Below are 27,077 nucleotides of genomic sequence, written 5' to 3' on the forward strand. Positions count from 1 at the left end.
TAAAAAAAAGGTCAATTTCTTCTTTAAAATTAGAGTTTTTAAAACCTCTCTCTTTTTGGCATTACAGTAAATGATGTTTTTGGAACTCGACAGAGGCTAGCAGTTACCACATCAAGTTCTGAAGCAAGTAATTCTGCAAATAGCAGTAGCAGCTGTGGAGGAGCTGCAATGGAATCATGAAATAAGCTTATGTTTTTTTTAAATTAACATTCTAAGTAAACCGATTTTTTAAACTTGCTTTTACGGTCATGTTACCATGAAGTTTGGTCTTGATCTTAAAAATTTTCTGAGGTGTCAACCAGCTAGAAATTGGAATATGCCAAAACAAAATCACTAGCAATAATGTAAGAAATTACTCTTAATGTGTTCATTTGTATTAAGAAAGATAAATGTAGGCATTCTGATGTATCCACTGAAATCCTTTGACATTGGCTTAAAAAGGTACTATTTAAAAAACAGTTTTCTAAGAACCTAAAGGAAGCTTTCTATATTGTGGAAGGTTTAAAGTGTGGTGTTGTTAACCAGGATTTGATAACTTGTGAGAGCATGATTCTCTGGTCTTATATAAATATATTATATTTATAATATAGGCATGTGCTAATTAATAAAATCTAATTGGCATAAATAAAAAAGCTAAGATTAACAATATTGGGTTCCCCCTCCCTTCCATTTGTATTCAGTTCTTGGAGAGTTCCTGGTTTTTCAGAAATAGTTTGCCATTGCCTCCTTCCTAGGCTCAGAGAAAGTGACTGGCTCAAGGTCACCCATCTGGCTTCATGCCCAAAGTGGGACTAGAATTCATGGTCTCCCAGTTTCTGATGCCTTAATTACTACACCATGGCTCTCGTCTCTCTGATTCAGACCATTAATTTAATATACTTCTACCTAGGAGAACTATCAATGTCAGCATAGTTAATATTGGCTGAAGTTCATAATGTATAGATAAATGAATGGTTTAATAAAGCAAAAATGCTATGGTGAAAAAAAAATTATATACTGGGGGAAAATTCAAAGGAGAAAAAAAAACAGTACACACATTAAAAAGCAGTATTTTAATTTTCCGTAAGAAAACAAATCTTAATGATACCTTCATTCCATAAATATATTAGCAGCAGAATTTCCCTTTCAAAATAAGTGGTTATCGGTTGCAGTATAGACAGAATTACATGAATAACCTTTGTATGTAAAATCCATGCTAAAACTAAGCTTGCATTTCAAACACAAGCATTAGCATGCCTTACTCTGATTCCCATACTATATTTTTTGTTTTCTAATTCTTTTGGAATGCTCAGTTGTCAACAAATGAGCAAATATTTCATTGACAAATATCAATTTAATGAACTAAGTTAAGCTACAAACTTTTTTCCAATAAAGAACACTTTATTGTAATGAAAAAAATTTGGTTTGTGTATACTTTCACATTAAGTATACCTTTAACAGAGACAGCTGATGCTGTTTCAGCTGTATCCATCATGCATCAATCAAGTCACCAATGATACCATTTCAATGGATGAACATAGTAATTATATTGTTTTAATATATGTAATGTTCCTGGCAATCACTCTGGAAACAGATAAGCCATTTTCATTATAGATGAGAATTTGGCCACTGAGTATAAATTTAAACAAACAATAATTTTAGGAATTGTCTTATTTGTGACAAGAAAGTGTATCAGTTGTCACATACATGGTGGTTCTGAGTTGGCAATTTTCATTTGTTGTAGAATTTATCAATTCTTCTTCCTCTGAAGAATCTTCCTCCTCTTCTTCTTGGGCTGAGAGACTAAAGGTTGGTCCTTTACAAATTTTTAGGTGGCGAGTAAGGTGGTATTTTGTTAAATAAGCCTTGGAACATTTTTCACACACATAATCCCTTTTTCCTTCGTGAGAGTTTAAATGTTTCTTTAGGTGATTTGTCCTTAAGAATAGCTTCTCACATTGTGGACATTTGATTTGACGCTCTCTAAACAGGAATGGGTATGGAGAAGAGAAACGGCATTTTAGTCTTTGAGAACATGAAAACAATTTTTTTAATATTTGAGAGTTCTTTTGAATTTGAAGGCTTGTGAGACATAGATTTCACACAGTTGTTCTAATCTTAAATTTCCCATTTAGCAAACATTTTTGCATGCATAGGCTTTGCATCATCCACACAATTAACACTCGGTGAGAAATAACCTAGAAGTGCTCTTTGTTCAACATCATATACTTAGAATTTCAGTGTTACAGATTCATCCTGGAAGAATTCCTATCCTCTTCCAAATAATTTTATATATGCCATAGTCAACATTGATCTCTACCACCCATCATGGGTTATGCCTCATATGCTTTTTTTATAAGATAGAATTAAATATAAGCTTATCAGCCTTCATCTTGACACTATTCACCATAATACATTTTTCTTCTGATAAATCTGGGTTTCTTCTGAGAAGCGTCCTATCACTATCATGAGTCTTTTAAATATGGACCTCTTTAGTTTGTGGGCAATAAATTAAACACATACACACACAGAAATAATTTGGAATGTCTCCTGAATGACTCACTGTGTATGGGTGAGCACATGCTGCTTGAGATCTTGACGCCGCATAAATAGTTTATCGCAATAATCACATTTCAGATTTTTTTCTCCAGTGTGGATAACCATATGTGTCTCCAGGTGTGCTTTCTGAGTAAAAGATTTTTCACAGAGTGCACAGCGATAATTTTTTTGACCTGAAAATAAGACATAAAAATTTACATAAGATTATTTCATCCCATCCCATCCACAGAATAATCAATATAGATTGAAATTCCAAGGTATCAACATGTTTGATATTACAGTAGGGTATATAATAGATTTCAATGCTACAAGTAACTAATGGCATGGAATATGAATGAATCTCATGTTCTGCCATAGACAACAAACTAGACACAACTCTACAATTTTTTAAAGATTTCCCAAGTTGCTTTTCTAAAATTGCTAAAGATTCTATGCTCTATTAAGTTCTTTTAATTTCATACTTCTTCAACTGTTTATCTCTAGCAAAAGAATGAAAGAAAAATAGTTTCCTAGTGATAAACAGTCACCTAAAATTTTGGGATCTCACATCCAAAATCAAAATCCAATTGGTCTCTAGTATTGTATGTCACATATATGCAAATAAATATGAAAATAACAAGGCAACACAATATTCCATTCTAAGAAGGAACAAACAAGACCAATCTTCACTCTGACAGAATAGTGCAGTTGGTTCTAAATATTTGTTTGGGAAAAAGAATTTTAAATGTTGTTCTTCCTCACTTACCTGTATGAATTTTAAGATGGGTACGCAGATTGCTAGGATCACTGAAGGCCTTGCTACAGAAATCACACTTGTGTGGCTTCATACCTATATGTCCCATGAAGTGAACATGAAGCTTAGAAGGTGATATAAAAGCTTGAGGGCACATAGAGCATTTCCATTTCCTTTCCTTACTGTGTCCTGATCCAGGGGTACTGCTGTGTCCCTGACTGGGGAAGTGGCTGTGGAGATGACTACTCAGATGGACCTTAAACTCTGCATAGGAGGCACATTCTTTTCCACAGTGACAAGTGTGCACATCAGGATGCTCAGGAACACCTTTAAGAGAGGTAATTGTTTAGGATGCAGCAGAAAGTATGAAGCTCCCAAATAAATAGGAAGGTAACAAAAAGCATTATAAATTTAAAAGGTATAAGCTTCAATCTTGTACTTGTTGAAATATGAAGAAAGGGAATATACTTTCTTCTACTACTACTAATCTTATCAGATCTGATAGAGGAATATATAAATCAGAAGCTCTTATTCATGTCAGATTTAAGCTCCCCACTTGAATCATACTTCCAGAAGTAATTTTCAGTATGGTCAATGTTCTAGGCCTGGGAGCTACAGACTAACATTTGGAGAATGCTTAAATTAACCGCTTACCAAGTTGCCGGGCATAGTCTCGACTATAGTAAAAAAGGAGCTCCTGGTCTGGAGGGATGTCACGTGAGGTGCAGAAGTAAATCTTTCCATCATGAGGGTAGGCTACCAGATTCTGTTCTTCCCGGTTCCTATTTCACAGAGAGGAAAATCTTAAAATTTATCCTCTATATGACTTTAATCACAAATATCCCTAAATCATTTAATATTCTTCACTAAAACAATTTGCAGCAACATCACCGAACAAAACCAAACTGATGCTTTTGTACTGTGGTGCTGGAGAAAACTGTTGAGAACATTGGAAGGATAAGAACCAACCAGATGAAGTAAAGCCGTACCGCAGACTGAGTAACACTGAAACAAAAATATTCTGGACACATAATGTGGCAGCAAGAGTCTTTGGAGAAGTCTGAGAAAGAAGCCGAAAGAAGACAAAGTGGCTAGACACTCCCTGGTTACACAAGCACAAGGTTGTAAGAATTCAAAGCAGTTACTGGAAGAGAATCCTGACATTAGGTCCTTCGCGCTGCAAAGAATCAAAAAGGCAAAGAATCAAAAAGAACGACAAGGTTCACTCTTCTTCTACTTATCAGAAAAAAATTATTTTCAATTGAAGGGACTGACTGTTAAAACTATTTTATTGTCCAGGTAGAAGAAAGCAATTATCAACTTTGATGGGAGCTGAAATGATAGGGTTTTTTAAAAAATTTCTTCCTAGAGACCATTCTTGTTTTACCTTCATTATGAACTTGTAGATTTTAGTATTTGATCAGCTACCAGACATGCATTTCTTTCTTTTTTTGTCACTTTTTTCTATTTTGATAAAGGTCTGATGTTCTGTTCTAAAATTGCTAAAGTACTCTAGTGGTTATTTAGTCTTATTGTGTGCACATATATTATATGTGAATATTAAAACTTGTTCCAGAGACTATTACTAAAACAAACAATGCTTTAGTTTTGGTAGGCCACACTCTCTTCCTCTGAAGATGCTAATCAGCATTCATGCTGCATTACCTGTTTTTATAATTTCAACGAAAGATGAACAAAATGTCTTCCACATGAAGTATCAAATATTCACAAAAATAAAAAGAATCTACTCAGTTCTTCTGCTCTTTGAATTAAATATTTAAGTTTCTGAATTTTAAATCTTAATCTAAGACCCAAGAGCCATGTGTAGATTCAAAATACCAACATCATTGCTGACAATTGTAATTTTAATATGGCTGAGTGGAAAATATTTTACATGAATGTGGAAAAATGACAACTATATATAAATTATTTTACATTTTTGTCTAACTCCACCCACTTTTTAGAGTGCAGGCCAAAGCATACCATTGACCGCACATCCCTGTACCAGATGAAGCCATTCTGTCTCACAGTATAGATGATCTACCATCTCTTTACAAAGGGCACCTAAAGCATTTTTCAAAATATAACGAGGTATAGTTAAGAAAGACATATTTAAAAGATCACCTTAGACAAATTTTTAAACAGATCTGTAAATTCAAGTTTAGCTTTAAACAGATCTCAAATGCTTTTCAAATCTCAAGTCGTCCAATACTTCAAGGGCTGTCACAAGGAAAAGAATGTTCATTTATTCCTGTGGCTCCCAAGGATAGGGTGAAAAACAAGGGGTTGAAGCTTTGCCCAGATACCAACTCAAAGGAAGAATGAAAATCCTGACTCAAGCAGTTATTAAACACTTCCTCCTGGAGTTTTTGAGGCTCCGTCATAGGAGGTTTTCAAGCAAAGGTTGGACAATCATTTGTTTGGGATGGTATGAAAATTTTTCTCCTGAGCAGAGCATTGGACCAAAAGACCTCCAAGATGTCTTCCAACTCTACAGGTCTATGAGCCAGGCATCTTAGCTGCAAAAAATTCTACTGAAATGGCTCCAGATAAGACTAAATCAAGAAAATATCATGAAGATATTAAGATACCTGAAGACTACCCAGATAGATACGTTTTTCTAATTATAATACATTCAATCTACCTAATGATCTAACAAAATAATAATGCAAATACATGCTGAATCAGTCCCACAAAACATCTGACTGTTAATCCAATCCTGCAATAGTAGATTTTGTTGAAATATAAAATGAAACTATTCCAGAGAACTAGTTTAGTGTAGTAGTTAAATGCATCAGGCTAGGAAGACCATGAGTTCTATTTCCACCTTAGGCTTGAAGCCAGCTTGGTCAGTTACTTCCTCTCAGCCCTAAAAAGCAGGTTGTGGCAAACCACTTCTGAAAATCTTGCCAAGAAAACTGCAGGGACTTGTCCAGGCAGTCACTAGGAATCAATGCTGACTTGAATGCAATTAAAACCAAAAAACCTCAACCCTATTCCAAGTCCAGACTTTTTTTTTTCTTTTTATGACTCTATAGTCCCTTAATTTGGGTTAAAGTTGGGGCGACTAAATGGAACGGAGTATTTACTGGCCTTCCTGAGGCCTACATGGAGTTTGCAGCAGATATTTTTTCTCTGCGCCCTAACAGAGAAACATCTGCCACTACCTAGGATTGACCTGTCAACCTTCCGAGTAGGAGGGCAGCATGTTCATCACTAGGCCACCACGCCACTCATTTCAAATCCAGAATATTGAGGAATAAATATTTAATCTTTTTTTTTTAAGAAAAAAGACAGTATTATGTTATAAAATATCTAGTGAGATATAATAGGGTTATCATGTAATTACTTAGAAATCTTTGTTGTTGGTTTTTGTTGTTGTAGTTTTATCCTTTTCTCACCTGGCCTTCCGCACAAACATCATCCAGTTACATTCATTTTCATCCGTTGTGATGATGTAGAATTCCAGGACATTATTGTGATACATCTGAAAGAAGATAATCAGAGCCATCTCAGATGGTTAAAAAATCTTCCAACTAAGTGAAGAGAGCACCTTAACATGAAGTTGTTTTGATTAGTCATCACTTTCTTCAGGCAAATTACATAAGCACAAAACATATGGTAACAGTCTCCACCAGTTGTGGGTTCCGGATCCCATTGCAACCGGTATGCTGCGCATGGAGCCGGGTGTCGTCAGGCACACGCGCTGCGCACACATGCACACGCCCCCCTGCGACACCCAGCTGCTTGGCGGAGGTCACGCAGGTGCTGCACGCTGTGTGTGCATGTGCAATTGGGCCGTTTCCGTCAAAAAACAGTAAAGAACAAGGGCGGGCAGGTGGGCCAAATGAGCCACCATTCCAGTACAGTGGCTGCTGCTCCCAACTACCACCGGTACGGCCGTACCAGGCCGTACCACCCAGAACCCACCACTGGTCTCCACTCACTATCACTTAAAAAATCAGAGCAGTACATATAGACATTTGGATGAACTTCTGTGCCAGGGGATTGTTTACTTTGTAACAAGGTACATTCTCTTCTGTCCTCAATTTCCAAAGGGCATCCTCTGAACCCTGGTACTTGGTAATGAGTTGATGGAAGGAGGACACCAGCAGCAAAGACCACAGTGATAAATGCTGCAATGCTTAAGATAACATTCCTATCCCAAGCACTATTTATTTTCCATCTGTCTTTGGAAAATATTTTTCTGTATAAGAACAGGATAATAAATCCATAATCATTTTATTCATAATCATATTTATTAACAAAATACTTTTATCACTTATTATAATAAACGTAGTGTCCCAATTTTGTATGTGAAGAAGAGCCTAGTGCAAAAAAGTTTTTAGGTTCTTTTTGCTTGGGAATGATTTAAAAAGTATTACATAAACCGACCTTCCAAATGTGATTGGCTGCTTTGTCTGTCCAGTCAGCTACTTCTATTGAATGACTTTGTTGACCAATGAGTGGTCCAAAGCAGGTACGGACAGGAATAGTTTCCCGAGTCCACACACCTATCAGCAATTGGGGGGAAAATTGTAGTCCTCTGATTACACTTAATCAAATCCAGTAATAACAAGCAATATAGTATAAGTTTCCCTGCTTAAGCAAAAACAAAATGGAAATCACAGAAACTATTATATTTTTGTGAATAAACCTATAAAGGATATTGCATTGATCCACTTTATTCTAATATCAATTCATTTGAGGTGACTAAAATGACTTGTGAAAGTGAGATTGTGATTTCTTGCACTTATTAAAGATTTCATACTGCTTTTGGCACCCCCCCCCCCAAAAAAAAACAGAACTCCATAATATTTTGTTATAACATTCCCATCTTGAGAAAGTAGTGCTCTAAGAAACCCAATAAATGACAAATAGTGAGATGGGCAGTGCTTAAAATTAATATATAACTAAAACAAAGGCTTCAAGCTTCTTATGAATAGTGCCCCAGTAACAATGTTTGATTAAGCATTAATGAAATCACATTATATTTAAGTTTCATCTAAAAATAGAAATAATACCAAAAATAACTAAATAAGAGTAGCTGAAAGAAAAGGGTATTTCTGAAAACCAATCTAGTAAAGTAAAATGTAATAGAATATAAATAATATATAAAATAATATATAGTAAGCATATATAAAAACTCAAGTACAACTATATTATTTTCTATGAATACCTAAGCCTATTTCCATTCACTGCTAACCCAAGAATCATTACTGAAGTAAAGGTAATAGTCATACCTAAGGAAGGAGTTCCAAGGCAAGTTGATAATTGACAATATTGTCCACCTAAAAGAAAGCAATAATTCTCCATTACCATTAATTTGCATATATGAAATGTTGCTATTAGATTGGGAGATAAAATAACATGGTGCTAGATTTTCAACTTTCTTTTTCAAAGCATCTCTTTTTTCAGAAACTGTTAGGCTTTTCAAATTTATGAAAATATTTAACATAACTGATATGACTCTAATACCTGTTTTCATAAGAATAAAGTTACCTGCAAAGGTTAGACATTCCCATTCAAGTATTATGTTTCAATGAATTCCCAAGTGAACAAAAGCCAACACAACTTCAACATGGTACAGAATTAAGTACAATGTATTTCAGGAAATCTGAATGCATATTTACGATTTATGTGTAGTTGCTTTTAAATAAGAAAACAGTGGGTATAGCAGGTGAAAAAATTCTCAGTTAATTCACTGCTATTTTTTATTGTAAAATTATTTGTAAAATCTATGCAAAGTCTATAAGCAGAATAAGACAATTCCATATATGAACAACTGTAAATGGGACAGGAAATACTGTGTTGGTAGAAGGAAGAAGGCATTCAACTGAACTTATAGCAAATATAGAAGTAAGAAGTAACGTAAACACAGGGTCAATCAAAATGGACTCAAATGTCCATACACCAATGCACAAAGTATGAGAAATAAAAAGGGTGAATTAGAAATTCAAGTAAATGAGGGCAGATACGATATTGTTGTCATTACAGAAACCTGGTGGGATGAAACCCACAAATGGAATATACAGCTAGAAGGATTTAAATTATTTAAAAGAAATAGATCAAATAAAAGAGGAGGTGGAGTTGCACTATATATAAGAAATAAGTACATCTCTACAGAAATAGAGCAAAACAATGATGAGAACTATCTTGAGTGCATTTGGGTCAATATTAAAAGCTTGGGGGGGGGGGAATGACATTGCCGTAGGTCTATACTACAGGCCACCCAACCAAGCAGAGGAAGTAGATGAACCTTTTGCTAGTCAGCTAAGATATGTAGGAAGCACACCACAATAGTAATGGGGGATTTTAACTACCCTGACATCAACTGGGAAACAAACTGCACCAAGTGGAAGATCTAACAGGTTCCTAACCAACCTAGCAGACAAATTTGTTTCCCAAAAAGTAGAGAAGGGAACAAGGGGATCAGCCATATTGGACTTAATTCTCACTAACAGAGAGGAAATGATAGAAGGTGTTGAAGCCATAGGAATCCTGGGGGCAAGTGACCATGCAATATTGGAATGCAAACACAAGTAGTAGAACAAAGTCAAACTAGAGTCTTGGATTTTAAGAGAGCTAATTTCAATAAACTTACAGAGAGCTTGGGAAGAATTCCATGGAATTCTCAAGGGAAAAACAACTCAAGAAGCTTGGGAAATTTTGAAAAATGAGATTGCAAAAGCTGAGTCTAGTACAATACCAATGAAGAAGAAGAAAAATAACAGCTCCCAAAAGAAACCAGCATGGTTGCATAAAGAACTCTCTGACAAATTGAAAGACAAAAAAGTTAAGTATAAACAGTGGAAAGAGGGGACATAACTAAGGCAGAACATCAGCAAATAGCCTGAGCCTGTAAAGATGAAGTAAGGAAAGCTAAGGCTCACAATGAAGAAAGGCTTGCTACAAAAGTAAAAAATAACAAAAAAAGCTTCTTCCAACATGTTAAAAACAAGAAAAATGTTAAGGAAACAATTGGTCCATTGCTGGGAGAAAGTGGTAAGAAGGTGACAAGCAGCAGGGAGAAAGCAGAACTATTTAACTCATTTTTTGCATCTGTCTTTACACAAAGAGATAAAACAGTCCAACCTATCAAAACAGCACTACAAAAATCAGATTAGGAACACAAATTGAAATAGGGAAGAAAATGGTAAGTGAGCTCCTGTCTACCCTAGACGAGTTCAAATCACCCGGACTGGACAGATTACACCCCAGGGTTCTGAAGGAACTGGCAGATGAGATCTGAGAACCACAACTATATCTTTCAGAGATCCTGGAGCATGGGGGAACTGCCAGAGGACTGGAAAAGAGCTGATATGGTTCCAATCTTCAAAAAAGGAAAAAAAAATAGATCCAGGAAACTATAGACCTATCAGCCTGACCTCAATACCAGGAAAGATTCTGGAAAAGATAATTAAGCAACAAATTAGTGAACACCTAGAAGTAAACAAAGTAATAGCCAAAAGCCAATATGGGTTTGTCAAAAACAGATCATGCCAGACTAATCTTATTGCATTCTTTGACAAAGTGACAAAATTAGTGGACCAGAGGAATGCCATCGATATAGTTTACTTGGACTTCAGTAAGGCATTTGATAAAGTAGCCCATAACCTACTACGAGGTAAAGTAGAAGAATGTGGGTTAGATAGCATCACCATCAGATGGATTCGTAACTGGCTGACCAACCGCACTCAACGTGTAGTCCTCAATGGAACTGCATCTACATGGAGGGAAGTATGCAGTGGAGTACCCCAAGGCTCTGTTTTGGGCCCAGGATTCTTCAACATCTTCATCAATGATTTGGATGAGGGAATAAATAGGAAACTCATCAAATGTGCAGATGACATCAAGCTGGCAGGAATAGCCAACACTCCAGAAGACAGGCTTAAGATACAGAAGGATCTTGACAAACTTGAACATTGGACATTATCTAATAAAATGAAATTCAATGGTGAAGAGAGTAAGGTTCTACATTTAGGCAAGAAAAATGAAATGCACAGGTACAGTATAGGTGGTACCTTGCTCAATAGTAGTAACTGTGAGAGGGATCTTGGAGTCCTAGTGGACAACCATTCAAATATGAGCCAGCAGTGTGCAGCAGCTGCCAAAAAAGCCAACACAGTTCTAGGCTACATAAACAGGGATAGAATCAAGATCACGTGAAGTGTTAATACTACTTTATAATGCCTTGGTAAGGCCACATTTGGAATACTGCATTCAGTTTTGGTCGCCACAATGTAGAAAAGATGTGGAGAGTCTAGAAAGAGTGCAGAGAAGAGCAACAAAGATGATTAGGGGATTGGAGACTAAAACATATGAAGAATGGTTGCAGGAACTGGGTATGTCTAGTTTAATCGAAAGAAGGACTAGGGGAGACATGATAGCAGTGTTCCAATATTTCAGGGGTTGCCACAAAGAAGAGGGAGTCAAACTATTCTCCAAGGCACCTGAGGGTAGAACAAGAAACAATGGGTGGAAACTAATCAAGGAGAGAAGCAACTTAGAACTGAGGAGAAATTTCCTGACAGAACAATTAATCAGTGGAACAACTTGCCTCCAGAAGTTGTGAATGCCCCCACACTGGAAGTCTTTATGAAGATGTTGGATAGCCATTTGTCTGGAATGGTATAGGGTTTCCTGCCTAGGCAGGGGGTTGGACTAGCAGACCTCCAAGGTCCCTTCCAACTCTGCTATTGTATTGTATTATGTATTGTACAGAAACTAAATAAGGTCAGCGAAGAGTTAGAACTGTGAAGAGATTGGATGTTTCAGTAAAGCAATAATTCAAAACCTACCTCCAAACTGATCATAAAGTACATAACAGAGAAGGTACGAGTTCTGGAATAGCCACAATCCCCAAGTTATAAAATCCCTCTTTATTTAGCTACTGTGAATTCATGGCATTCACACACAGAAGTCCAGGCAATAATCCTTCCAAGGGTTAATTGCAGTAACAGGCCTTATCATTCCTTGGATAATTGCCAGGCGAGAGCTTCTAGTCACAAAGTTGTAAATTAATTCCTGTCAAGCTTCTATTTACTCCCCAGCCAGGGAGAGGCCATTCAGCATCCTCGTGTGCCTTTCTTCCCGAGTCGGCTCCTGTTCCTCAGTTGTTCTCCTCTCCTGACAACTCTGCACATACGCACATCTGTAACAGGCCCCAGCTGCTCTTCTTCCCCACTTATCTCCGACTCCGAAAGCAACTGGGTAATGTCAGAGGGTCCTGGCTCTATCTCTGCTTCCGACATAGAGCATCCATCAGAGCCTTCCCCAGACTCCAGGACTGCCCCCAACCTCCTCATCATCCGAGTCTGCCACCAGCTCTGCTGGCAGATCACAACAAAAGTGTTATACAAAATACCGAATGAAAAAACTCCAAACATCTGCATCTGCAATATTCACTGTTTTTTTTTTGAATGTGTAAAAATTGCTCAGTAATTGCATACAAATTCACAAAATGATGTGGTTTACCACACAGATATTGCATTGTACTGTATGCTTAATAATAAAGCTCTGTCCAGATTCACATTCTTTCTGCAGTACAATAGTGGCTTTTATTACCCAGCTATTCTATCAAATTGTGTTTCAAGATGAGAATATACAAGAAGAAATAAACAACAACTTACCAACTTCAGGTCCCATAACAGCATGGCGGATATTAAGCTGTTTTGGGAGAGAAAGTCTGGCCCTGCTCTCTATTGGAGTGTCAGAAACAAAAGTCACGGGCCCATGATCTGGACAATCTGATGGGTAAGCCTTGTCGCAGAGTGTGCACCCTGTGGATAAGAAAAAAAAGGTACAGAATGAGAGAATTGTTTCTGTCAGTTGCTATAACACAGGGATCCCCAACCCCTGGTTCACAGCCCTTTGCCTGGCTGCAGCTCATTTGGAACCGGGCCGCAGAAATGGTGGATGAGCATTTGTGAAAGCGGCAACACATACACATGAAACCATCCCCTCTTCCCCCACCGCCACCACATCTCCGCAGGTCCGCCAAAACAGAGAAATTCAGGAATGCTGCTATAACATAAATGCAAGATGAGGGTAGAAAAAAAACCCCACACAATAATATTTATTAGACCTATGCTTATAAAATGTTTGATGCCAGTGTCAAATAAAATATCCCCTTGAAGGGATAAAGAAAATGTACAAATGTTAGCTTTTGATGGGGAACAGGGTTAGAGACATATTATAATATGGACATGAGTGGACAACCTAAACTGGTTAAATATTTTTATGGACTATATTGAGTATAATCCATATGTTGATTATGGGAAGAAAATTTATTTGCAAAATTGAGATATGGATTCCTTCATGAGGAAAACAGGTCACGTAATTGCAGGGGAATTTTCTTATACAAATACATTATTCTGCACATTTAACTTGCAATTAAGAAAGAATTAGTTTTATAGGAATATCCACTATGGCAGTCCAGCTATTACAACCATAACTTTCTCTCATTTACATGCAGTACTGACTGATGAAAGGTGTGGACAATTCTTTGGTGCTCAGCCTTTCTCATTTTATTTCTTATTTTCTTATTTTCTTTATTTACAAGTAAATAAATGAAAATTGGTGTATGTATTTTGAATAATTATAATTAAACATTGAATGTAAAAGCATTCAAGACATGTGAAAAACAGAGGCTTATATACATGCCAATTTCTGTGAACTGAAAGGAAAAAAAGAAGTGAAACTTGATCTCTTCAATGACTGAAACAATCCCCAGCCTCTAGTTTTTGTTTATCTGTATCCATCCTAAATGGGGAAAAAATCTTCCTTTGTAGTCAGGAAAAAGAAAGCCTAACTGGGATATTTATTATATGTAACAGGAACAATTAGTACCTTTCAAATGGTTTTCATTTTAATTGTTACCCTTCATTATAATGACTGAGGTTTAAGTCTCACTAAAACCATGCAGAAGAAGCATTGCTTTCCCCTTGCATCCAGAATGGGTTTTCTCTCTATATTAAGTCAAATTATAATTGGTTCATTTTTGGCTTAATGAGTTATGCCAATTGGGATTTAATCAGGATTAAATAATGGCTTACAGTCCTATGTAAATTCAGTGATTGGTTAAAAGCTTAGCTCCAGTTTTCTGCACCTTCTGTAAACTTTTTCTATAACTCCACTGGATTTTGTCATAAGTACATACATTTAAAAGCAGGATAAGTTAAACTTTTTGAATTAGCTGGAAAATACTGTTTAAGACATACTGTGACACATACTCACATATTGTAAACAATGTAGCCATATTCTCCTTATTGGAATTGGAATCTTCCATCTGCAATGATGATGGCACAAAAGCAAGATTGTCTGAAGAGACATCCACATGATTTTGTCCAATGGCTACTTCCTGGTTAATGGAGGATACTGTCACAGGCTCCAAGCTGAGACCCACTTCATGTAATGAGACAGATTCCAGGGAAGTGAGATTATGTGAGGTAGAAAGCGCAACACTCACAGAATTGCTGCTCATGGCCACTGTATGAATAGGGTCCCCAAGTGTTCGATCAGGCATCCCATTGACCCGGCCTGAAATGTGGTCAGTCTCCATAACAACAGGAAGTTCCAAACTGCTACCATGGATAGGGATGACACCATTATGCCCCACAGTTTCTGAGGCTAAACCACCATTCACTGCTAGAGGCTCATGATTACGGCTGCCATTTGCAATTTGTGAATGATCCCCACCTACATCACTCATCCTAAGCTCTTCAGCCATTCTGTCACTTGAGATTGGACTGGTAACTCTTGAAACACTTTCTATGGTAATTGTTGTATCCAGAGCTACATCATGGCCATCACTGGGATGCAAACTTTGAGTGTTATGTGCGTTCACTGAACGAGAATCCATGGAGACAATGCCTGCTTCAAGACCCACAGATCCATTGGGCTGGTAGGGATCTAAGTCTGAAGGATTATTGGAGACAGATAAAGCTGAGTTACTGTCAACGTTGATATTGTTGGGATGAATACACTGAGGTGGAGGTCTGTCAGCTAAGTAAGATATGAGACCTGAAGAAGAGGAAAAATGAAAGAAAGGGAAAAATAAACACATTGTCTCATACTAACAAGTCAAGTTTTAAATTGCTGAATTCAAGGAAAATCAATTTGCACTAGTGCATCCAATAAACCTAAGGCTCAGTATTTTACACCTCTCATGACTTGCAAATAAAGAGTCAATGTAATGTAAACAATTATTAAGGCACAAGAAAAAGAAATGTACAAGTTCACCTAAATAATTCCAGATCATATCTATTCTTGTAATAATTGTCAAATAAATAAAACATAATTATATATCTGGAAGAGAATGTTCAACACTATTTACCTGTAAAATGTATATACTGTTATCTATTCAATTAAGGCTTTGTAACTTAATAAAGTGTTAACCATTGCCCTATATTACTGATGCCAAGATTTGAACAAAGTCTATTGTGTCATGCTACATACCAGGTAGGATGTGTCTAAAGTAGCTGCTTTCTAGATGAGGGTAAGGTGGTGGAGGTAGGGTATAATTTCTTTCTGGTATACCGCACATCACTCCTCGATCTCCAATGCCCATTGGAAGCATCAGAGACAAAGCAGACGGTAATGAGGGCCCCAAATTTGGAATTGCAACTGGTAATCCTAATAAAAAACAAAATAATTAGTCTACAACTGATCAAACATTTGGGGAGACTGGATGCACAGAGATTAAGACTGGAAATTTTATATAAACAACGCATGGAGAATATGAGAGGAGGTTTAAAAGCTTTATCTAGAATACGTTATATTGTGATTGGATGATGTTAGGATGATTTAATAGAATGTTATCAGATAATCCTATTCTAGATTTTGTATATTATATATAAAAAGATGTAAAAACAATTATAGTCAAATTAATGTTGAGATATAATAATCGTGATATACATGAATATATGTGAATTCAAAATATGTGATTTGATATGAAAAACAGGTGATGACTATGGAAGAGATGCATGGAAATACTGTAACCAACTGACACACTTTCTACAATTTGTAATCGAAGATGGCTTTTTTATTTTTATGTTTGTTTGTCTTTGTTCAAAAATAAATAAAAATTGTTTAAAAAAAAGACTGGAAAGGTCATTAGAGAATTTGATTTCAACTCAAATGGAGTAAACACGACTTAAAACATACAATCACTTTTGTTCACAGTATTCTTACTGTGTCACATTTATATTGTGAGTTGACACGGACTTTTTTGTAATAATTGAAAGATGCTCGGTTCTTGAAAATTACATCTAAGACCCAGGTTGTAGGCAATAGCAAAACACTGAGGAAAAAGTATTAAAGCAAAACCGAGTTTCCATGTCACACCATCTCTTAATTTGAGCAAAGAAATAAACACATCAACAAAATGTCTCTTTATCCTAACTTGATATATTACCTGGTGCTGATATAGCACTATGGGTGGGTGAGGAGGTCAAAGCTATGTGATTTCCTGCAACAGCCAGGGCATTGCTCACAGAAGAAGCTGCCAGCTGTTCCATCCCCACAGGGCTCAGACTCATTTCATTCATCCTAAACAAAAAAGGGATGTTTAAAATGTACACAATAGTTCAGGCAAGCATGAGTTTGACATTTAACAAACATAGAGAACACTGTAACAGGTTTCTACCACTTTTGAATGATGACAAGGGGCTGCACTCTAACATGGAAAGTCAAGGGAAAAAACTAAATGTATTTAAATAAGTAATTTCAATACTATTAATAAATATAATCAATGTCATGAGTTTACTATCTCTTTATATATTAAAACTTAACATTCTCTGGAAATTTCTGGAGAGGTTTTAGGGCAGTGATGGGCAACCTTTTTGGCATGGTGTGTCAAAAATCGGCAAAAAATCGAGCATAACTCGCGTTGTGTGTCACTTCGACAAAAACATAATTTTGCCATTTTTTTCTATAATGCCATACATCTCGCTCCATGTCTCTTGAAAGGGTCGGCCACTGCCACTACCACTCCCTTTACTTAACCTTTGTTTTTTATTTTTTGGGTGCTCCATCAGTGGGCCAGTGACAGCAGATAGAATTATAGATAGCCAATGCTAATGGCGCTCACAGTTCCCGTTGGCACTCCGCTGTTCCCTGCTGTGGTGTGGTTGTAACCGACAGTTCCAGGAGTAGACTCTCTGTGCCGGCCTGACTGGAGAGAGGCGCGCACTGTTCCCGCGCTCCTCTCCTGCGGGTCCTCCCTTGCCGCGCTGATGACGTGTGTGCGCACGGCACGCACGCCTTACCAGCAGCCCCTGCGCTCAGAAAGGGGCGGCGGCGATACAGTAAGTGAGTGTGGGCAGGGGAGATCACACGTCCCGGCCCCCCCCCCGTTCCTCCAGCACAGATTCTTTCATCCTCGGCGGCCGTGCAGGAGCCGAGGATGAATCGCATGAAATCCTGTGCGTGTCACCCCAAATGGCTACGCGTGTCAGCACTGACACGCGTGTCATAGGTTCGCCATCACTGTTTTAGGGAATGCACATCTGGTATAGAAAAATAGATCATGCTGTTTTGCTTTTCTTCTTCCACTCCCTTTATCTTTTCTATTCCTCTAGCATATTTAATAAAAGACTCCTTTAATAAAAGACTTCTTTAATTAAAGAAGCTGAGGTGAAACTGGGATAGAGTCAAAGAACTGAGAAACAGGGTGATTCAAGATTGTTTATCAATGGGAAACCAGACTGCGACACAAATGGTATAGTATTACAACACTGCAAAGAAAAAAATTAGCTGTATTCCGATTTCAAATAAAGTGCAATGAGACAAGAAAAAATTGACTGAGATTTTAAAATATGTTCATACTCTATAAAAGCAATCTGCAATTCCAAATCAATTAAATGTGGACGTTCCCATAAGTTAAAATCTTTAAGAGTTTGCTAACGTTTTAATTTCTCATGTTTCTGTGCGCTTCCTTAAAGATTACGAAAACTAAACTGTAATAAATTCAGTACCAGTAATACCTGTACCAGTAATAAATTCTGTATTAAATATAAATCATTGATTTAAAGAAAAACCATTTAATGGGCACTGGCTGCAACAGACATTTTATCAGGGCATCCCTCAACATAATAGACAAGTTCATTAATCCAAACAGTTTAGATAAGATACTTACATCTACATAATGTACATTGTGTCATGGTTTTACACAATTCATGTCATTATATTATCATACAAATACTGTACATCACTGTGATTGACATTGTTCAAGTTAAATGGATATTTGGGAATTAACACTCCACTCCTGAATGATCTGTTAAATCTGTAATTTTCAAAATACTGCAGGCATTAATTCAGCAAATCACAGCAATTCCAAAAGCAGTTTCTTGCTTATAATTCTTACATGTTAACTGTCATCTTTAAAATGTCACTTGATTATTTAAAAACTAAGCACAAATAAAAATCACATACTTTTTAGACTGATTGGAACTATAATTACTTTAGAAGGAAAAGATATTTGTGAATTTTATCCTTATTAGTGCCACACATTAGAACCCACTGCAAATTAGTTGTACGTCAGCAAAACACTTGTAACCCTGATCATTATCTAATCAGAGTTAAGCATACAGAAAAATGTTTTTTCTTCCCGTCTTTGTTCATTTAATGAATGTTTAACTCATTTATGCTTTTAATTGACACTTACTCTGATCAACATTGCCTGGATTCACACAACAGAAACACAAGAACTATGCTCTGAATCAGTCCTTTTTGAGCATACCTCCTATTTGAAAGAAAGCAAGTTAACAGCAGTGATTCCCACAGGCAAAAATGGACCTCTTCCAAAGAGAAATAATTTTGTTGCAACAAGCATGAATCAGTATTATAATTTGACCAAATTAAATACAGCAATGTAGATTCATCCAGCCAAAGCTAACAAACAGTAAACCAGTAGAGATGTACCCCCAAATTTTCTCAGACGCCGGATCCCACTCCCAATGTCCACTGTCTCTTAGAGACAGATTATTTTCTTTCTTCCTTTCTCCCCACCCCTCTATTTCTTTTCTAAAAAAGGACTTGTCCTTTTATTGAATACAGAGAAGCACAGGCCCCGAGAGGTATAGTTTAAAAAAAGAACCCCAGTTCAGGCCTCAGCTCTACAATGGACATATTTTGCCATCATTTGTGTACCAGATATGAATAAGAGCCCCTTGTTGTGTACCATAACACTAGAGAATTCTCAATTGTCTCAGGCCCTTTTCTACTTGATGGCCATACATCATGTCAAAATTCAGTCAGAGTTTGTGGCAACTATATAACAGTAGCAAAGAGAAATGACAACTAGCATCATCCTGCTCCGCCCACACATGAAGAATGTTCTTCTTTGCTGTAAAAAACATAATTGAGTGGAAAAAACTCAATTTATCAACTCATTTTCTTAGACCTGAGTTTGTGACTAAATCTTCTTTCAACTACAGCTTTCATTTACAAAGAGAATAATGCTTGCAGATAGAATATGAAGATTTTATATTTCCCAATCTCAACAGTGCCTTCTTACAACATTTTTAGCATTCTTAGTATGGGGATAGACAGATCACTTCACTTACAGTGAAATGGAAGAGTTAATACTCTGAATAGGATCACTGCTCCAGTTTACACTGTCTTTATCAATATCCTCATGAGGTATTTATACATCAATATCAAGAATAAAAAGGATTAGTCAATCATATTTTATATGACAGTTCAATAAAATCTGACTGTATTTCTACTGGTTACAGGTCTTTTCAATTTACATATACTTTGGCATGTATGTATGTATGTATGTATGTATGTATGTATGTATGTATGTATGTATGTATTTTATGTCACAACCCCTGGTATGCCCAAATATGGGAGGAAGCATGCATGGATGCATACATACAAACATACATACAAACATACATACATAATTTATTCACAAAATAACAGCAGCTGCTTAATCTTTGAAGAAAACTGGTTCACCAAAGCCAGACATTGTTGATCTTCATTACCCAAATGGTTACCTTTAAAGCAATGTCTGCTGTTTAGATGCAGAATAATTTATGATATGCATAAATTCCTGTTTCCCCTCAGAGTGTAGTCATTCATGACAGAACTCTAGACATGTTCAGAGACACTCACCTAAAAACTGAGGCATCAGAAACAGATTTCTGGGATAAGCCCCAGAATCATTTGGTCATTTATACGAAGCCATACCCACATGCAATGATCCCACCTGGGATGCATCAGCCGGCGAGGCCGGGCCTACGAGGGCCCGAGTGGCGACGGCCTTCTTCTTCTCCTCCACATCTGGTTCCTCTTTTCCAGCTTTTGTCCTCCAAGCACCTTCCACCGCCGAGCTTCCAGCATCAGTCTAAGGCGGACCTAACAACCTCCCGCAGCACCTGAGCACAGGCCCCGGACACGCCACCGCCCACCGCCGGAACCAAAATCGCCTCATGAGGTACCCGCCGGACCTCGGAGAGAGAAGAAAAAAAGGAGAGGCGGGGGACAGAAATAATTAGACCACCAACCGCGCAGAGCGCCCCCCTCCGGAAGGGGAGATTGTGCAGCTGTGGACGGGCTCCTCCTCTGGAGAGGGAGGGGGCGGGATCAAAAGCGGTACAGAGATCACTTCCGGTTTGTGTCCTGATACTGGAAACGCCCCCTGCCGCTGCTCTTCTCGCTACTAGTCCATCCTCCCTTTGCTGTAAACGCAGACGTGATGTCCTGCCCGCCGCTCGCGTAAACTTCGTGTTGTGCTGGCCGGCAGATTTCTGCTGGGTTTTGTCCTCAGACCTTCGTTCCCAACGTGATCGGCGCTGCCTAGAATACAGAAAACGTTTTCTGACGAAATCTGCGCAATGTAATACTACGGTTTAAGCTCCACTGAAAGTTACTGGGAGTTAAACCGGCAGTCTGGTGTGTTCTTTAGAACAGAGTTTCTAAAACGTGGCGGTTTTAAGATGTGCGGACTTCAACTCCCAGAATTCCCCAGCCAGCTTGGATGGCTGGGGAATTCTGGGAGTTGAAGTCCACGCAGCTTAAGGTTGCCAAGATTGAGAAACACTGCATTAGAGTACAAATCAAAGTTATATGTTATTTTAAAGATATAAAAGTCTTAGTTCTATGATGTAATTAAAATGGTTTCTACGGTTTTTCTATCACATAAGACCCCAGGACACCTTAGCTAAATTTCATTTAGTTTATATGCTATGTTAATTGTTATAGCAAAGGCTGATTGCAATTAAAGAAAGTTATTTTTTACAATTATCCTGTTGTTTTTGTACCAAATTCAGTTATAATAACAAAGGATGGCTTCAGCTTAAGAGGAATTGGATTTTTTTAAAGAAAAATACTTACATTGGATAGTATTATATTATAGTCTCCTGACATAGAACCAGGTGCTGAATGTGCTTTTTAGATCCAGAGTGCAGTCAAACTAAAAGGGCAGATCAGAAAGCCACAACCCAACGGTTTCTTGCAGAAATATTTTACAAAGATTACAATAGTATAACTAGCTACCTTGACCGCCAGTTTAACTGAAATCACCACCCAGGATAGGAAAAACAGTTCCCTCCTTCCTCCAAGAAGAGTATGTAGTTGTCAGGAAAAAAATCCACTACATGAGGGCATGACAAAATGTCTATATCTCTCTCTTCTTATAGCTAAAAGGATAGTGGATTTCTCATAGCAATGTATAATGAGGCATTCAAGCTTCCTGGAGCTGAGTTTCTTTGCATATTATGATCAATTATCTCACATGCATACAAACTGCATGCTTTATTTACAAAATCTGCCCATTTTATTCAGAATCAAACAGCAGTTTCTCCCTGAATGTGGTTTTGTCCTGTTGTAATCTGGACCTGCTTGTCCTTGAAGTTTTATGTGTATGTATGTGTATGTATCTATGTATGTATGTGTATGTATGTATGTATAATATATAATTATGCTGCTGACTTTGTAGTCAGCAGCATCTGCATAAAATGATGGCATATACATGTTTTCATAATAATTTTGCCATTACTCTGTCCTGCCCTTTCTGTGGATACCATGCCTTTTCTGTAGATCCAAGTAGCAGAAATTTCAGTTGGACTCATAAAACAATTTTTTTTTTTGGTTAAACACTACAAGGATTTCACCCCAAAAAGAAAAAAAAATAGAGTAATCCATTAAAAAACTGTGAATGAAGCATTGGCAGCATTGGAACAAGGAAATAAAAGTTTATTCTTCCAGTTCTATATTCATTTCCATGTGGAGAAAAGGGAAATAGGAATGGCTTGGGGGAAACCTAAAGAGCTAAGGATATCTTTTTAAAAAGGGATAAATAAAAAATACCTACCTAGAAACTGAATGAACTTGCTTAGGTTAGTATCAAACACAATTACATTTATCATATTTTCTTATATTACAGTTTGAAGAACAAATCCTATCGCTTTTTTGTAAGCAAGATAGGACATGTGCAATAGGATACTTTATTCTGTGAAATATATTTGTTTTGAAGTGGAAAATGTTTACATCTCCTTTTACTTCATGAACAGTACCATTCTTAAAGTCTCCCAAGTTACAACATTTTCAAACAGAATTCATTTCTTTTCCTGAAAAGATTGAAATTGCTTTTTAAAAAAACTAGGAAAAGTGTATTTTTAAATGTGGGGTAGAACTCTGCCATAAGCAATGCATATAAAACAAGGAATGATTATACTGGAACTAAATTGATCAATTTAGTAGTGACAATGGTGCACATAATTTATATAGTATAATTCGAAGTAAAGATGATTGCTCCAAGACTCATTATAATTCACCAGAGAGAACAAGGGGGAATGGGTTGGGAAATGGTTAAATGGAAGAAGAATAAGATGCCCTTATTACAGTTGCATATGTTGAATTTAACAAATACCTTCTTTTACTGCTGCACACATCTTAAAGAATGCTAGACAATTCCTACCAACCATGTTTGAAAATACCCCTCATCTGTCACACTCTCAACCACAAGGGAGCACTCTTTCTCTTAATAGTCTATATCTCACACTTCTGCACACATTTACACACACACACGGACATACACACACGGACATACACATCACATCATAACTTGTCAGATGAAGTTTAAGTCTGCAAACTTCTATTAACTGACTGATGCCATTATTTTAGGACAGCGGAAGCTGCAAAACCTGCCCTCATGCTTTGGATATCCATAAAGAAAGCCCTTGGCTAATTTTTTCAGCTGACAGGAGATCCTAGATTCTTGAGGAGAAAGAGGTGGAGCTTTGGCAACTCTTGTCAAATGCCTGCAAACTTTTCAAGTTATCCATCCTTTTGGAGGCAGGTAATATCAAAGGACACTGAGGATTACAGTATGTGAGAAGTGTTTACAGCCTAGAAGATTATTTACGTTTGGTTTTATCTCTATAGTCACACATCCAAGCTTGAAGAAAAGAAACACGGGAACCCTCTCATTATCTTTTGAAATATGAAGATCAGAGGAAAACCTGGGTTTAAAGTGTGGAGTGATGCTCCTAGAAACCTGCTTATAAATTAGAAGGCATCCTGATTCACTAATAACAGACTAAGGAACTGAACTGATACTTGGATAGAAGAGCGGAATCTCAGGGTCATTTTTACTGCCATGGACCTTAAGCCAATGCCTACTTCTCTGATCACCACCAATTGTGGAGCAGAACATCTGACCTATTTGACCTCTCCTTCAATGGATAAATTCCAGAAAGCCTATTCTGGAATTTGACTCTGAATTGCTTCTAAGATGGGAAGTAAGAAAGATGATGGGCTCTTGAACAGGATCTCATGTTCCGGACCAGCATCTCTTGGAAGCAGTCATGTTACCGGCTCTCATGGTTTACCACTCCGAGAACCATTTGGCATCCCTCTTCCTTTTGGACAAACGTACTGGGACCATCAACCTTACAATGGATATTCAGGAAGATTCTCTTATTTACCCTTTTCTGGGTATGTGGGAGTTTATGACTACTCATTTGAGCCTGCTTTCATTCGGAAAAGAAATGAGAGGGAAAGGCAGCGAGTTCGTTGTGTAAATGAAGGCTATGCACGCCTCAGAGACCATCTTCCCAAAGAGCTTGCTGAGAAGCGTCTCAGCAAAGTGGAAACTTTGAGAGCTGCCATCACTTACATTAAACACCTCCAGAATTTGCTGGAATATCACCCTTTAGGAACAAATAATAAGACAGCCATTCCAGCTACAGATGCATCGGGAGTTTCTGGTCCTAGTTTAAGAAGAGAATGCAACAGTGATGGAGAATCTAAAACTTCATTGGCGTCATCTCCTTACAGTGAATTTGAGGACGTTTGTGGTTAGGAAAACAGTCCATAGAAACAAATCACATAAAGACCATCAATCTCTTTCCAAGCCCAAAATTTCCAATCTTTCATGGACACCTGGAAGACAAAAATTCATTTCTAGCAGAATGGTAGAAAAAGATATTGAGAAGACTGTTTCCAGTATGAGTCATTCTTGGCAATCTTCAGGTGTTTATGTAAGAAAAATATAATATAGTTCCTAACATTTCTGTATTTATGTTATTGAATATTTTATGACTGTGCTATCAGTCATAAAATTGGAAACATTGACTTGTAATTTTTGTCTTGCTTTGGTTTAGTTAAAGATAATAATACAATCAAATGTGGTTTCCCCCCTCTCTTGTAATAACGGTGCTTATTAAGACACTGTCCAGGTTTAGTGGCCACTGGACAATAATGTTGTAATTAATAATAATAATTAGCAGAGCATTATCTCTAAATAAAGTAAATTATATTTACACCTCTGGGAATGTTTTGAAACCTGGGATTAAGTCACAATTATGTTGACTTTAATGGGATTTAAATTAAATTGTTTTGAAATTGTTTAACAGTTTACAATGAGAGTACTGTCATCATATTTTAGGGTTTGCATTTAGGATGTGCTAGATTGAAAAATGTGAGCAGACCTTCATTTTTTGTTAATATGTGATTTTAATATGTGATGTTAATATGTGCCAGATAATGGTTAAAATAAATGAAATGTGTTTCGCTGTAATTTCATTTTAGGTAGCTCTAATGTAAGAATGAAACACATTTTTTTCTGATGTTCTTGTCTTGCTTATTAATAACCAACTTATATGTTCATATAAACTTAATTACTATGGCATTTGGGTGATGATATATGTAGGTTTCATGTGTATACATACTAATGGGTCAAAATAAAATGAGCAAAATAAATACAGGCACAATAATGGGGGATCTTCAAAATGCCAAGATGATGAAAAAATATGGGTAAAGAAACGATTGATACATAATTTCAGTGTGGTAGGGAAGGGAATAAAATCTAAAAAATACAAGATTTGAATGACAAAGTTTGCACTTATCCCCAGATTTGCAAACAGTATTTTTGATTGGATTTAGAGAATAGGTGCAAAACTTAGTTGTACTTACTAAGCAAGAGCAATCGGAGTCTGTCTTAAAAAGGGAGGAGGTGTTGCTCCATGCATTCCCGTTACTGTCAATTAATTATTTTGCAAACCTTGCCAAATGGCATAATAACAAAGAAAGCTAATTTAAAATAAGCCAAATCATTAGTTTATCTTGTCTATGTATTTATCATGATAATTCCCTTAACCCCATTCATGTCTTACTTTGCATATAGTCATGCACTGATGTGACACTGAAGGAAGAATAGCCCTAATATCACATATTTGGGCAGATCATAGTCCACCAAGCTGCTGGTAAAGAATACTCATCAAAAGAAAACATGAGAACAACTGTCTCTTGCACACAGATGTTTCAAAGGTGATTTTTCAAAAGGCAACTGGGCTTTGGAAAAACAAAGTCCAGTTGCCTTTTGAAAAAGCACCTTTGGGACAACCATGACCTGGATGACTGAGAATTCTCCATAGACACTTGCACACAGATGTAATGTTTGAAATTGCTTGCCCTGTATACATGCTGAAAATAGGATTAATCAAGGGGTGTGGCCTAAGGATGAAGCCAAGAGCGTGAAGCTACAGCTCCTTGTCTACCCATGGATGGATTTGCTTTCAGGGAAAATACTCTGATCCAACAAATTTTAACTCCAATGATGTGGGATTAAAACTGTGAGAAATGAGCGCCAAATCAAACACTGGGTGGAAAGTGGTGGCATTTACCGTCTACATTTTGTGAAGTGTTTTATAAATTTATTCTTTGTACTCAGGTATGAATTCTATGGTATGTGTGAGTTTTTAAATGTTCAGAAGCTCAGCTTATATTGATCTTGGGCTTTTGGAAGAGAATGAAATACTTAAATACTCTTGATACATTTTAATCTGGTTGTGTGATATTATCCAGTTCTGAAATAGCCAGGAGACCTGTATCTTTAAAAGAACTCCATGCAGCTGCAAAAATGCTCTTTTAGTTTTAGTTAAAAATATAGAAGAGATTTCAGTCATAATGTTTTACCTTTGATAGATGCTTCCTCACTATTACTACATATAGTAGTATTAGTTTTGAAAACAACTTCTGTCCCAATCACCTCCATCACAGATTCTTTTCAGGTAAGGATGAAAGCTAACTGAATATTATTCTGGTTAATATTGCTAATATCCTGCCATAAAACAACTGCAGCAAATCCCCCAACTTCATTTTCAGCAGGCTTCATGCTGGAGGCATTTTTAATCCTTATAATGAGTAGCAAGTGAATAGGATTCTTGTTGTGGAAAGCAGATAATGATCAGACGTTTACATTCTTTGAATTAATGTTTGAATTAAAAACAAGACCAGGAGATGTCTCTCCATATGACACGATTAAGGTTTGCCATAAAAATACTTCACGGATTCC

General features: G+C 37.0%; 3 protein-coding genes across 5 annotated transcripts in view; 2 read left to right on the forward strand and 1 right to left on the reverse strand.

Moving 5' to 3' along the window:
- Nucleotides 1-1,398, forward strand: part of LOC116511261 (periodic tryptophan protein 1 homolog) — an 18,446-nt gene extending 17,048 nt beyond the window's left edge. Inside the window, exon 15 of the mRNA XM_032221134.1 lies at nt 68-1,398. Coding sequence (XP_032077025.1) covers nt 68-180 — 113 coding nt within the window. The 3' untranslated portion in view covers nt 181-1,398. The remainder of the gene's footprint in view (nt 1-67) is intronic.
- On the reverse strand, nt 1,038-20,863 carry LOC116511260 (PR domain zinc finger protein 4-like). 3 transcript variants are annotated; one of them, XM_032221133.1, is made up of 13 exons: nt 20,487-20,863; nt 18,939-19,016; nt 16,689-16,822; nt 15,731-15,907; nt 14,510-15,295; nt 12,904-13,053; nt 8,515-8,562; nt 7,667-7,785; nt 6,673-6,758; nt 3,926-4,053; nt 3,284-3,598; nt 2,543-2,711; nt 1,038-1,962 (listed from the first exon to the last, which is right to left on the reverse strand). In XM_032221133.1, the coding sequence occupies exons 3-13, from the start codon at nt 16,819-16,821 to the stop codon at nt 1,650-1,652; spliced, it is 2,424 nt and encodes an 807-aa protein (XP_032077024.1). In that variant the 5' UTR covers nt 16,822; nt 18,939-19,016; nt 20,487-20,863; the 3' UTR covers nt 1,038-1,649. The 3 variants fall into 3 exon arrangements, with proteins under 3 accessions (XP_032077024.1, XP_032077023.1, XP_032077021.1); XM_032221132.1 differs by lacking the exon at nt 18,939-19,016; XM_032221130.1 differs by lacking the exon at nt 18,939-19,016 and having other exon boundaries at nt 20,472-20,863.
- Nucleotides 20,864-23,975: 3,112 nt separating this feature from the next.
- Nucleotides 23,976-24,584, forward strand: LOC116511253 (achaete-scute homolog 4-like). Its single transcript, XM_032221122.1, has one exon. The coding sequence runs from the start codon at nt 24,015-24,017 to the stop codon at nt 24,582-24,584; it is 570 nt and encodes a 189-aa protein (XP_032077013.1). The 5' UTR covers nt 23,976-24,014.
- The last annotated feature ends 2,493 nt before the right edge of the window (nt 24,585-27,077 follow it).

Source organism: Thamnophis elegans, chromosome 7, assembly GCF_009769535.1.
Source record: "Thamnophis elegans isolate rThaEle1 chromosome 7, rThaEle1.pri, whole genome shotgun sequence".
In the NCBI taxonomy this organism is placed as follows: Eukaryota; Metazoa; Chordata; class Lepidosauria; order Squamata; family Colubridae; genus Thamnophis; species Thamnophis elegans.

What these genes read in the sequence shown, in the direction of transcription:
- LOC116511260 (XM_032221130.1), bottom strand. Translation starts at nt 20,497, where the DNA reads ATGCATCCCAGGTGGGATCATTGCAT. An exon ending in TAGTGCTATATCAGCACCAG is followed by an intron (nt 15,908 to 16,688) that starts GTAATATATCAA and finishes GTTTTTTATTAG; the next exon opens with GATTACCAGTTGCAATTCCA. An exon ending in ATGTTTGTGCGGAAGGCCAG is followed by an intron (nt 4,054 to 6,672) that starts GTGAGAAAAGGA and finishes TCTGTGAAATAG; the next exon opens with GAACCGGGAAGAACAGAATC.
- LOC116511253 (XM_032221122.1), top strand. Translation starts at nt 24,015, where the DNA reads ATGGGAAGTAAGAAAGATGATGGGCTCTTGAACAGGATCTCATGTTCC.